General features: G+C 41.3%; 1 protein-coding gene across 10 annotated transcripts in view; it reads left to right on the top strand.

The window, feature by feature from the left end:
• Positions 1 to 3,612: 3,612 nt before the first annotated feature.
• The window catches only part of arhgap12b (Rho GTPase activating protein 12b), a 75,318-nt gene continuing 65,606 nt past the window's right edge, over positions 3,613 to 13,324 (top strand). For all 10 annotated transcript variants that reach the window (XM_042510427.1, XM_042510426.1, XM_042510425.1 and 7 more), the window contains exons 1-2: positions 3,613 to 3,738; positions 8,684 to 9,450. In XM_042510427.1, coding sequence (XP_042366361.1) covers positions 8,776 to 9,450 — 675 coding nt within the window. In that variant the 5' untranslated portion in view covers positions 3,613 to 3,738; positions 8,684 to 8,775. The remainder of the gene's footprint in view (positions 3,739 to 8,683; positions 9,451 to 13,324) is intronic.

The following is a 13,324-nucleotide window of genomic DNA, read 5'->3' as shown; positions in this document are numbered from 1 at the left end:
ATGCTTCAGTTAGTTTTTTTCCTACTTGGACAATATTTAGCTGAACATCTCATTCCAACACACCTGTAGAGCCAGTGCGTGCATGCTCTGCCTTATTTTAGTGCTTGAAAAAAAATCTCAAAGAGCCATGACCTCCTCAGCTTCCCAGAGATGATCTGATTCGGAAACGATGCTCTTGTCTTTCGGCTCAGGGCAGGAAGGGCACTGGGAGTGGGTGGATACAAATGTAATTTATGCCCGATAGCTGCAGGCAAGAGTTCAGGCAAGAGTTATGTTTACTTTGTTTGGTAAAACATTAATTATGTTTTGTTTTTTATGTAGCTGATGTATCCAGACTGAGATGGAAATGCTTGAATTTACAGTAGGAAAATGGATGACTAATACTTCCCCTGTAAGTCTTTGTCAGCTCCTCTGACAAAACAACACAGTACACAGTGCAGTGATATCCTGTTATTGTACGGACTGAAAATTTAAAGCTTTCAAAGGAATATTTACTTAAAAAAAAAAAAATCCTTTGAATAAAGAGTTTTCATCCCTTACACTAAAAGCAATAGTTAATGTTTTGCAGAACTTTTTGCAAAACATGCATATTATGCTATTCACTTTAAAAGCGGATAAAAGCGTCTGCTAAATGAAATTGTAGAATTAAAAAGAATATACTTTTGGATTTGAGAAGTCACTTAAATAATTAAGTGCCTGTACAGTATATCCAGGATATGTGCCTTACAAAAACTCAGACCAAAAACACTGTATGACTGTTTCCATAAGAGTTTTCTACCCACATTGAACTTTGACATGTTTTCCCTCTAGAGATAATAAATTTAAATTGGAAACCTTATTGTGTTTATGTATTTTACTACTATGAGAGGATAGAGTCAGACAGCTGTTTTTTATGCCTCTGCACTGGCAGAATGGCATCCCATTCTTGTGAGTGCAATATCTCAACAATGTCAAATGTTCACTTGGACTCAAGGATGAACTAACCAGATTTAGGAGGTCATAGTGCAAAGATCAAGGTCGCTATAAACTTGTCCGTCTCATTTTCATGAATGCACGATCTCAAGAACGCCTGAAGGGAATTTCTTCAAATGTAGCACAAGCATTCACTTGGACTCAAGGATTAACTAATTAGATTTTGGTGGTCATAAGTCAAAGGTCAAGGTCTCTGTAACCTTGTATGTCTCATTCTTGTGAACTCAATATCAAGAATAATTCAAGGGATTTTTACATATTTGGCAAAAATGTTCATTTGGACTCAAGGATGAACTAATTAGATTTTGGTGGTCATAGGTCAAAGGTCAAGGTCACTGTAACCTTGTCTGTTTCTATCTTGTGAACGTAATATCACAAGAACTACTGAAGATTTTGTTTTTTCTAATTTGGCTCAACACTGAACTAATTAGACTTAAGTGGTCAAAGGTCAAGGTCACTGTGACTTTGTGTGTGTCTGTCCTATTCTTGTGAATGCAATATCTGAAGAAGGCGTCAAGAGAGTTTCCTCAAATTCGGCACAAACATTGATTGGGACTCCAGAATGAGCTAATTAGAATTTGGTGGTCAAAGGTCAACTGGTGTGCAAAGGCATGCAACCACTGGATGGTAGTTCTAGGTTACTTTAATATAGGAGTATAGATTTTAATGTTTAATGAAGCACTTCATGTTAAACAGAAGTTTGTGTTCGAACACTAGGCAGTTGTTTTTTTTTACAAAGATTGCTAAGTGTGAAATGAGTTAAGGCTCTTAGAAAATAAATAGAAAACCTTGAAACACCTAATTAAAAACATTTTGAATGAAAATGAATGACAGGATAATCAGACAAAAACTTACTAATGAGCTCTGTGTTGTGTTTAATTTTGATCATTTCCACTTCCTAAACAGTCACATTATTATTCCTTAGATGGCAAAACAGTACTGAAAGTCACTGAAATCAACATTGCTCCTCATGTCTGCCACTTACCTCCTTACACCAACAGAGTGTGCTTTACACATATATGCTAATACACAATGAGAAGTGATGTGATTAAATTAAGGTGCGGATGTTCATGTATTATTCTGAAATAATGTAAACATGGAGTATTATCGCCTGAGGCTGATTTCAGTCCCTCCATAGTGTGAGTGTTCTCCGTTGAAGACTCGCTGTGTTCCTGGATCATCCGAGCACTAAATCATTCATGATGATGCTTGGATGGTGAAACTCCCTGCTGTGATTGCCAGATAGAGCTGGGCTGAGGAGAGGGGGGGCATCTTTACATGTTTATCCTACTAATTTTAATAATGTTATGTGCTTTTAAGATTAGGAAAATAATAATCCCATTAAATAATGAGAATTATTGACTTAAGTCTGAGGGCATAAAGGTTGTTGTAATAGTCATTCTTATAGTCTACTTGCAATGATTTTTTCAGCGAGATAAACGAAAGTGAAATTTAAACTATTCCAGATTAAACAGGGAATCCCGTGAGATTCTGCTAGAGTCCCCTGCGTGTCCGTGGATCCCATGTTGAGAAGCACCGGACAGTTAGGTGTTGAACCTGGAGGGGGCAGGCCGGCCGCGGAGATCTGGACGCCGTCTATCAGCGCTGACAGACGGGGTGGGGTGAGCGACAGACCAGCGTCTGCTGGGTGAAGGACCACAACTGCGTCAAGCCGAAGGGAAGCATACAGACTACAACCGGATATTACTGGAACTTACCTTCAAAATAAGACAAGCTATTCCCAAAACAAGATAACCAAAGCCCATTGGTGCGTGGAAATTTTGTATTTAACAATAGCAACATTTGATCAAATATGGAGACAATAACTTTAAAATGTGTAATAGGCTAATATATAATGTTGCATCTGTCTGACATTGTTTGATTCGGTAAATGTTGTAGAGAGTACTATAGTTTCATGGTTTGACAATAGCTCTTATTATTATCAGTTATGAAGAATGATGACAGGGATTTTTTTGTTAAACAAATGCTTCACTACTAGAATTGGACATTTTGAAAATTGCTAAAAGAAAAGGTAAGATACCCACCACCTTTTCTCAGTTTAAAAATATGCTATATATATATATATATATATATATATATATATATATATATATATATATTGAGGGAGAGATGGAGAGAAAGGCTAATTCTTAAGAGGTATTTAAGTATTTCAGCAGTTTTACAGAGCCAGCATGAATGGATCATTTTGGGACCATAAAAAAGTAACACATAGTAAACTATAGATAATAGATATAGATTTTCTCGTTCTTGTGGATAGGCATTTGGAGACTGCTTCATGCTTTGATTAATTAAAACAAATTATCATCATAATCAGCAACAGAACTACACTACATGAAATAATGAAAGTTAACCCTTTCAACACGTTAAAAAAATGGAAAATTATAACCAACATGCTTTCCATAAAAAGTAGATAATTTGATAGAAATACATTTTAATATATATCTCACAGCATTTTGTTTAATATTTCATTAATTGTTTTCAGCTGCTCCGAGCCCCAAATAAAACAGCCAAGCGGTTCATCGATTAATGCCTTTACTTTGAAGGATGTGACCGGATATTGCGCGTGTTGCCGCCGCAGACTTGACCGCGCGCGGAGAGGCGGGGGATTGCGAACAGACCCACTGACTGGAGGTCTGCGGCGGACTGAGTTGGAGCAGCCGACACTGAAATAGGTGGGAAAAGTTGCTCCTAACTACCTTCACGGTCGACGAAGAACACCGAGACACGCCACTGGAGTTTTTAAAGGTCAGTATGTCTCTGTTTTTTGTGTCTTTTCCGTCGCCTGGTCAGCGCGAGGCTATTGGCTTCTGTCGGAGTTACTTTGTTGCTATGCACGCTGTTGCAGAGCGGAGGGTTTGTATCTGAGTGAACCTGCAGTGCTTTTGTCCAGGGCACGAAGCCTCGGGAAATTGTCACTCAAATGTTTCCTTCTGATAAAACAGTGTTGATATTGACATTGTTTTAGCTGTGGTTTGTCTTAACAGCTGGGTAATTAACATTCCACGTGATAGCATCAGCCTGTGTGGCACGCACCTACTGAATTGGTGAGCTTATTTTCTCGCGGTGTGTTTGGCCAATTTGTCCCCGTTTCGGGGGGGGCTTTCTCCGGCAGGCACGTCCCTGCCCGTCCCTCGCTCCTGGGAATCCTCTGTGATGTCGAGTCCGAGTCCTTTGTTGTGAATGCACATGGATTAAACTCCTTTGTGTTGTATTTCTGCAGTCTGCGGGTCTGGAAGGGACCCTGCCCCCCACCTATATGCCCCCTCCTCACCACCGCCACCCGCCCCAGGCATGCTCTGGCCGCTTAGCCCTCACGGTTTACAGACCCAAGCTGCTTGTTTTCAGGGCTTTTACATTGCATGGTTACAAAGGAACAGTGTTTTCATGCAGCGCAGAGCCACATACGCAGCAAATGCGCCGCATAGAAGGAGTGAAATGCAGCAGCAGGAGCAGCAGCAGCACATGTTGGAGTGGATGCTGCTCGGCCACATCTGTTTTGAATGAAGCAGCACAGGGACAAAGGCAGTCCGAGTCTCAGGGTGTTTTGCTGCTACAGTGGCTGGTCTGCAGATGTATGCAGACAAAAGCCCAGGTCGTGATCTCTGAGTTAATGCATGCATGCATGCCTTCATTTTCTGCGGCTGCACCCCTGGTTTAGTGCCAGTTTGAATGCTACACAGTGCTTTGCCACACTGCAATTCATACAAGTGTGTTTTTTTTAACCACATGACACCAATTTCTACATGTTTCATGTCATGCAACAGAGGCATGTCATTACAAAGCCAGGTTGGCAAGAGGCTCAAGCATAGTTAATATTTTCCACCATAATGGTCACCTCATCTGTTATCAGTTCTATTGGTTGAGGTTTTCTGTAGCTTGAGATATCCGCCTGCAGATGAACTATATCAGCAACAAAATCTACATAATGGTTGATGTGAAAGATCAAGTGAAACAGTGAAGTTTAAAAAAGTTAGTATGTTAGCCCTTTGACACCAGAACAGACTGACTTGATTTTTTTAAAAACATGGAGAAAAGGCTATATCAAATTAAAGGAGACATGACTTAAAAATTTGCAAGAAATTAGTGAAAAGTACAAGGAAATTACCTGAAAGTTAGTAGAAAAAAGTTTTAAAAAAGTAAATAAATAAATACATTAAATTTTAAAAATCCAATTAAAATTCAATTAAAATCTATAACATAATTTTGGATATGTAATTGGGATAATTATAAATAGTTCTCTCCAACTTTTTTTCCTTTTGCCCTCGATATTTTTCCATAGCTTTTTAATAAAGAATTTCCATCTTAATATTTTTACCCAAATTTTTTCTTTTTTCACCTATATATTTTTCCCTAGCTTTTTATTTTTTTACTTAGATATTTTTCCACAGCTTCTTTCTCATTTCCCCAAGACATTTTCCCTAGCTTTTAAGAAATAATTTTCTAAATCTACTAATTTCTAGCAATACATTCAACATTTCTAATCACAGAGCTCATTGCCTTTTTTTCCCATGTTTTTGAGAGATTTCACCAATTTGATTGAGGTTCAAAGGTTTAAATAATTGTAAAAGGCATCTGAAAGCAGCACACAAAAAGTGATGTCACTCAAAGTTTCAAAGGGTTAGTTTAAAGCTTTTTAATTGTTGTATTTGGGGTGAAATAAAATCTGGCTTAAAAAGCATCAACAAATGCCATGATAATGCACATTACAATTTAATCAAAAACAGCTATCATACTGTTTTTGTCAACTTGGGCCCTATTTTGGAAACTATTGATCAATTCCTAAATAGTAAAAAAAAATACAGCGGGGTTTGTTTAATATAGACAGATAAATGTTGTTCTGTCACTGCAGTGCCAAGCCTTTTTTAAACATGAGCGGCGTCCTTTGAGTCTCCACAGAGCAACAAGTTGGCTGGCGCACTCCTCTGAGACTTCACTTTCCTCTGACACCATGCGGCGATTCCATTGCAGCAAAATTTACTCTCTCGGGTCGTCTGCCAGAACTCCACAGCAGCTGAGAGAGAGAAAGAGAGAGAGGTGAGGGGGGGAGTGGAGCTGTAAATTTCTGCTGTATTGTGCCAGTGGAGTCAGGTATAATTTATGGTTAACAGTAAGTTTTTGTGACTCAGCTGCGGGCCCCTGCAAAGGTGAATGATGTCACGCTTGATCTCCAGCCAGCTTCAGTCTGCTTTTAAAGGTTTCGATAAGCCTCCAGAAGACAAAGTTACTCCACATCCGAATCATTTCATCATATGCTTGCTTTTTCTGGCTTGCCACTTCAGTAGTCAGCTCTCTGACACTGTGTGGGACGTGGTGTGGTTATACTGGTGTATATTTGGGAGGCTTAATCTTCAGATACTAAGTATGAAGAGGATAGTTAATCCAGCAGATAAAGTTATCTTTGGACAAACTAACAGCGTGGCATTCTCACACTCTGGCACTGTCATATCACTTATTACAGGTTTTATCATTTATCTTTGAACACAGCTAAACACAGTCCATATTTACTTCAGTGCAGTAGCAGTGTGAAGCTGCGGTGCTAAGGTCGGGACAGTGGCTGTCATGCACCATCAGTGACAGTGCTGTTATCATGTGCGTGACTTAAAGCTCTGACAGACTCCTGACTGCGTCTCTGGCACCTGATGGTGATGGTGATGGTGTGATGTGTAGATGGTGTCTGCGTGGCGTTGGAGGTGGGGTCACATGAGGATTTGCGACTGATTTACAACACGCATACATAAATTGAAACAGATAGTGACTGTTCCTTGTGAGACAGTCATTCATAAAGGCTGGGACACGTGTGCGTTGACATCATGGCTGCAGCTTGTATCGGAACAGGCCTGGACTGGGCTGCTGTCGGCACACACACTATGTATGATGTAACACTGTGTGTGTGTGTGTGGTTTTGAAACAGATAAAACAGAAACAATTTAAGCCCATTATGAACATCTCTCAGGGGCTCCCGCTCCGGCCCAGACAGCTCTCGCCACCGTAAATCTATTCTGGGTGCGTATCTGTCAGTCTGAGCTTCAGTGTGTGTACATATTCCTTTACATAAGGATGGGCCTCTTATAGATTGAGCGGCGTGTTCTCACGCCTCACTAAAAGCACCTGCTTTTACCGCCTGCACTTCCAGGATGTCAGTCCATGGCGGCTGCTATTTCAGGGAGGATGAGGGAGAATTTGATATGAGGGGAGCTGCAGCTCTGTAGCAGCTCCTCTGCTTTGGGAGCGCCCTGGTATTTATTTAGGTTAACTGACGAAGAGAGACTCTCACCAGTGGTGGATGAGGTATTCAGATCCTTTACTTAAGTAAAAGTACCACACTGTAGAAATACTTGGTTACAAGTAAAAGTGCTGCACTAAAAAATTGCAGTTGAGTTAAAGTAAGTAAGTATATTCAGGAAAAAAGTGTAAAGTATTAAAAGTGAAAATACCCAATGAAGGAAAATGTAAAAATTCTGAACTATTCAAAACAATAGAAAAACATGCCGAAAACCTTTTTAATTAAAAACACCCCAGCACTCAAAATTATATATATAAAAAAAACAAAACAAACAAACAATAAATTTAAAAAAAAACACCCCCAAACTCAAAATTATTAAAAAAAAGAGAAACTCAAAAATATTTATATAAAAAAAGACAGAAGAAAAAGACTTAAATGTTTATCAAAGTATTTGGCATTAATTTTGTGTCAATAGACTAATTGATTAATCAACTAATCTTTGCAGCTGTACTTGTATTAACTGTTTGGTAATTTCATTTATAACAAAACATCATAATTTATAAAACTCCTAATGTTTTTTTATGCAAAATCTTAATCTGTAAAGTAACCACATCTGTCAGGTGAAAAAAGTGTAGTAAAAAATTCAGTATTTCCCTCTGAAATGTAGTGGAGTAAGTTTAAATTGACACGAAAAGAAAATAATCCAGTAAAGTACCTGAAATTTGTAATTCAGTACAGTACTTGAGTAAATTTACTTGGTGACATTCCACCACTGCCTCTGACAGACAGATCAATGACATCCCAAAACAAACCCTGCAGGAATGGCGGCAGCCCAGCTGTCCTCTGACTCACACTGTGTATAATAAATGGAGAGGATCACCCGAAGCTTTTTAAAGGTTTCTGACTGTGTCTTGTAGCCGCATTAATGAATTATGATGCCAAACTGCAGAGGCGAACTCTTTGAATCGACACTTTATTTTTGGATGCAGTCTCTGAGGGAATGTACGCTCCGGGGAGTCATTGTAGTCACTGGATCGCACGCAGGGTCATGTTGTCATCACCTTTAGCTCCGCAGAGGGCGATCAGGTTACAGGGCTGGATATCCTTAGCACTGGTGTCAGTTACCAGAGCAATCAGTGTTGACTGTGTGTTGTGGTTTTTGATGATCAGAGGGAGGAGTTGTCATGTGGTGCTCTTAACTCGACTCACAAATTGAGTAAGTCCTTGTAGTAGATGACATCATAATGCGAGTGTGTTACAGCAGTAGCACTTTGTGGTTGTGGTAATCAGGTGAGTAGTTCGGTGAGGTGTGACGGACTTGGAGCTTTGTACGATGAAACGGGAGCATGTTTTTGTGTGGTTTGGTGGGTGTATGTTCATGTCTCTGAGCTTGCTAAAGGTTAAAAATACAGCTTGTGACATTTAACTGAAAAAACTCCTGTCCTCTGTCTGTGTAAACTCCTGCAGTCCAGCAGTTCCCGCAGTCAGACATGAGGAGCCCTCCAGGCCTCAGTCGCTGAGCAGCTGAGATCAGAGTTCAAGTGCTTGTTCCGGCAACCATGGCTGACAGGGAGGGGCTGTCCATCGCCCCGGGCCAGATCTACATCGAGGTGGAGTACGACTACGAGTACAAGGCCAAAGACAAAATGGTGACCATCCGCCAGGGAGAGTGCTACATGCTGGTGAAGAAGACCAACGAGGACTGGTGGCAAGTGAGGAAGGAGGAGGGAACAAAGGCTTTTTATGTGCCGGCGCAGTACGTCAGGGAGGTGCGCCGGGCGCTCATGCCCCCACAGAAGCCAACGTTGAGGGCAAAGCCAACTGTTTTGGATATCTGCAGGGCTTCAAATGAAAACCTCAACAGAGCCCAGCCGGAAATGTCCAGCTTCGGGCGTCCGTCGCCCTCCTCCACCCCGTCGCCATCCTCTGACCGCGTCACACCGCCTGTTCTGTCCAAGGATGCTAACCAGAACATGAGTCCACATCACTGCAAAGTGGTAGCCGAACTGGTGCTTCTTCACAACAACAACAACCACCACCATGCCAACAATTCCACGTTGCCAAGGACACGGGCAGACTCACCTCCGCTCAAGGTGGGGAACAACCACAGCAAAAGTCCAGACAGTGACAAGACGTCCCCGCCGAGCGAGTTGCCTGGGGATCGGTTGAACAAGCTTCATAACGACTCCGAGTCTGGGGACGAGCTGAGCAGTAGCTCAACAGAACACATGCAGGTAAGGTGCTACTTACTCTTTTAAAAACGGCGTCCCTCAGGGATCTATTTGGGAGTTTTGCTTTTGTGCATGCTTTAGTGTTTTAAACCTCTGAAACCTGTTGCAAACATCACTGTTGCAAAATTGATTTGAATTCTTTCAAAAACATGGAGAAAATGTAATGAGCAGCTCAGCAAGAAATGTCTTTCAAATTGCAACAAATTAGTAGATTTAGAAAATGTTCTAAAAGCTAGGGAAAGATGTCCAGAACACTATATTAATAAGTTCTTGATAATATCTGGGTCATTTATTTTTGAATTGCTTATTCTTTCCATGTTTTCTAAAGAAACCAGGCCAATTTGAACAGGTTTCAGGGGGTTCAAAATGGAGCAAAAATGCCACAGTTTGTAGGGGCACAGAACACAATACATAATAGGCCCTTTAGTTCTGTTTCTGCTGCTTTAGCACCATTGGTTTTGTCTGTCTTTGTACCCTCAATTGTGCCTCACGTTCCTTTCCTTTTCTTCCATTCTCCCTGGTTTATTTCCCTCCATGTGCTCATTTTTTCTCTCCTGGGCTGGCTGCAGATAACCGCCCTTGTCCTCATCAGATTCTGTGATATTGGGTGTGCAGAGATTGCACGTTCTTCCCTTGCCGTCTCTTGCAGAGCTGCATTCATTCATCAGCCTTCTGCACCGCTCTACCTCAAACAATTTTGTGCCTCATTTGGCAGATTTGACGAAACCAGCAACAGTCGCAGGTCCTTATTAAAATGCTGCTGTTGCCCTTGAAGCATAATTTGTCTGGCTTGTACAGATGTGCCTTTTTTGGGGTGGAGGTGCTGTAGCAGTTGGGTCATTAAAGACTAAATGGTGTGTTCACAGCTTCGCTGTTAAATGGAGGGTTCTGTAATTGAGTCTTCAGGTACATTTAATACAAGGGAATGCCAGACACAACTGCTTGGTTGTGTGTGCTTTTTAAACTTGCTGATGTCCTTGTACTACCGGAATGCGTGCAAAGGTATTATTAAACCCACAACTAATTCTTTGAGGCAGATTATCTCTGCAAGGTGTCTGTTCACAGTGAATTAGCTGTATGTAGGGATCCACTCCTGCTGCAGGGACCCTCATGGGGCTCTTCCACCAGCAGGTCAGTTTGGCTCAGTTATGGCCGGTGTATCTTTCGGTATTTCCATTGTGCAAAGTTGTGGATGGTACCTTTTAGTAGCTTTTGGAACTGTCCACATTTTGGCCCTCTGCTTAGGGTACTTAGCACACTGATCCAGTACTAAAAGGTGGAGCTAAAAACATGCAGTCTGTTCATTGGTCAGTAGAGAATCAACACCCTGTGCTCAGAGCTGAGTTGTGGCTGGTTTAACCACCGTTCATACTGTGACAAATTTTACATACATGGGTTAACTAGAACCAGAAAATGAAAGAATGATTTTCAGCCTCTAAAAGCAGCTGTAGACTGAAAAAAAGACACATTCACTGGGCTAACTGCTAATTAGCTAACTAATGAGTGGATCTTCAAGTGTTTTAAAAATGTATATTATTTGCATCCAAATTATATGAATTGCATATATTTTAATCCTCACTTGGAAGAAGAAACATGGCAAGTATCATTTCTGTGCACTCCAGCAGCACTTAACCCCCACTCTTGCCTGACAAAGAGTCAATGCACAAATTTGATATTTATATAAATGACAACAATCCAGTCTGCAGAGCAGGAGCACAGTCTAGGTTATCTAGGCTCTAGGTACATGGTTGAGGTGTTACTTTTGGTTCCAAAGGAACTATACCAAAAGCGTTTGATGGAAACGCAGCTCAACTTCCCACTACCGCCTAACGAAAACATAAAATAAGTTCTCTCCCTCCCCCCTGTCCCCGCTGCCATTAGATTGATAACTCAGGCCTTCTCCCACTTCCATGATATCAGTCTCATCAGTCTGTGCCAGGAGAATGGGAGCATGGGTGGAAGGCTGCAGGAACTGGGGCTTATCCTCCCACGTCTGCAGCAGAGGTAGATCAAAGTTTAAAAAAAGGAGATTTCCAGACAGTGGGAGTCCAAGCAGCACTGCTCTTTGCGAGCCATTTTCGGGGTGTCTGTATCTGGGCAGGGTCAGCTTGTTTGAGGGCTCCCAAGTGCTGCTTGTGTCCTTTGTTCCACAGGCTGCAGCCTCCTCCACCATGGAGTGAACAAAGAGAGACAGGCTTGAATGGAAACTAGGTCATATCAGCCGAGGATCAGTCTGTAGCCCCTAGTCGGCCCGCCGTGGGGACCACTGCGCGAGTGTGAATGCCATGTGTGATGCGCCATGTGAGAGAAGGGAGAGTGAGAATGGAGGCACACTAACACCGTTTACAACTTCAGAGCTGCGCTCGCAGGGCGGCTAAATGGTTTGTGGGTCGGAATTGACATCCCTCAAAAGCCCCCATCAAGGCGGGAAAAAGGGTTGTTTTCTGTGTCGCCGCCTGCCTTCACCAACCTTTTTGAATTAATTTCACGCTTGTCAAATCACACGGGCCAAAATAAACACACATTTCACTCTCGGCCATTTACATTTGCATGGGCAGCTCTAAGGAGTGTTTTTTGTCAGGCTACAGTTATGCTGGAGGGGCGGATAAGGAACAGACAGCAGACAGGATTCAGCTGAAACTCCCTGTGAAGCTGAGGGCTGTCTGTGGTGGCCGGGGCAGGTGGAACCCACTCCCTTGCTCTTTGTGCCTTTGTGATGTTGTGTTAGTTTGTCCCGTTTGGCCTGTTGCCAGGCAAGTGAATGACCTGCAAAAACCCAATTCTTTTAACTCCCCTACTTCCACTGCTTCCTGTCATTGCTCGGGCGCAGACACACTCGGCCTGCAAGAGAGGATCATTTTGTGGCATTTTCTGCTGTATTTTTAAAATTGATTTTGAAGACTTATAAGTGCTCATTAGAGCCTGATTGATACTACATTTCTTGAGTCAGATACTGATATTTAACCTCTTGAACCCTGGTTTTAGCTTTGCAGATTTCCACAATGCTTAGTAATAATACATTTTTACATTTTATAATTGCTTGTTTCAGTATGTTATTGCAGCTATATGATGCTTTACATTTGATGGAAAATTTAAGATGTTTTGTGCATCTTTTTTTTCTGAGACCATTGTTATCTTGTGCAAACCCATGGAAAATTATTTTAAATTCTAAACATTTGTCCACATCGTGTGTAGCTGCAATGATCGATCGTGGGATCCAGCAGGGTTTAAGAAAACATCTGATTTGTTTGTTGTATTTTTAACAACTGTATAAACAAAAAGCTGATAAGAATCCCCTTTGATTTAGTTATTGAAAAATAGTGAACACGATATAGCTTGCACTAAGTAGGACATTTTACAACTGGAAAACATGAAAAATGGAAATCATATCCAGTTGTTGTAAGCAGAATGCCATTTGTTAATTATTAACAGGGGTACGGTCTGTTTCATTGAACATAATAACAAATAAGTGCTCTTTACCATTCAAGCATTCCTAAAGTCCAAATTTGTCTATATTGCTCGATTATTTATAGTGGTGCAGTCTGTAAGGGTTCACAGATCAAAAGAATTAAAAGGGCTTTTCATAAAAAAATGAATCCAAGTTCAGTTCTGAATATTGTCATGTGAGATCTGTTACTAACTGTGTAAGTTAAATAGTTTGTCAAATAGGCCGTCATTCTTCAGACATATTTTCTTGTCTTCCTGCTTCCAAGCTCTATGTGTTTTTAACTCGGGGAAGGCCCCCATGAGACAGCATGCACCTCCAGTTTAGGAAGCGAATGGCCTCTGCCATGTTTCTTTGCAGCTACCTCAATGCAAACTTAAAGGGCCCTTTTCTCAAACTCCTGGCTCAGTTACACTATGTTATGTGATGCAT

This window comes from Plectropomus leopardus, chromosome 21, assembly GCF_008729295.1.
Source record: "Plectropomus leopardus isolate mb chromosome 21, YSFRI_Pleo_2.0, whole genome shotgun sequence".
Classification (NCBI taxonomy): Eukaryota; Metazoa; Chordata; class Actinopteri; order Perciformes; family Serranidae; genus Plectropomus; species Plectropomus leopardus.
Note: the sequence above shows the minus strand (reverse complement) of the source record. Positions and strands in the feature narration are given on the sequence as shown.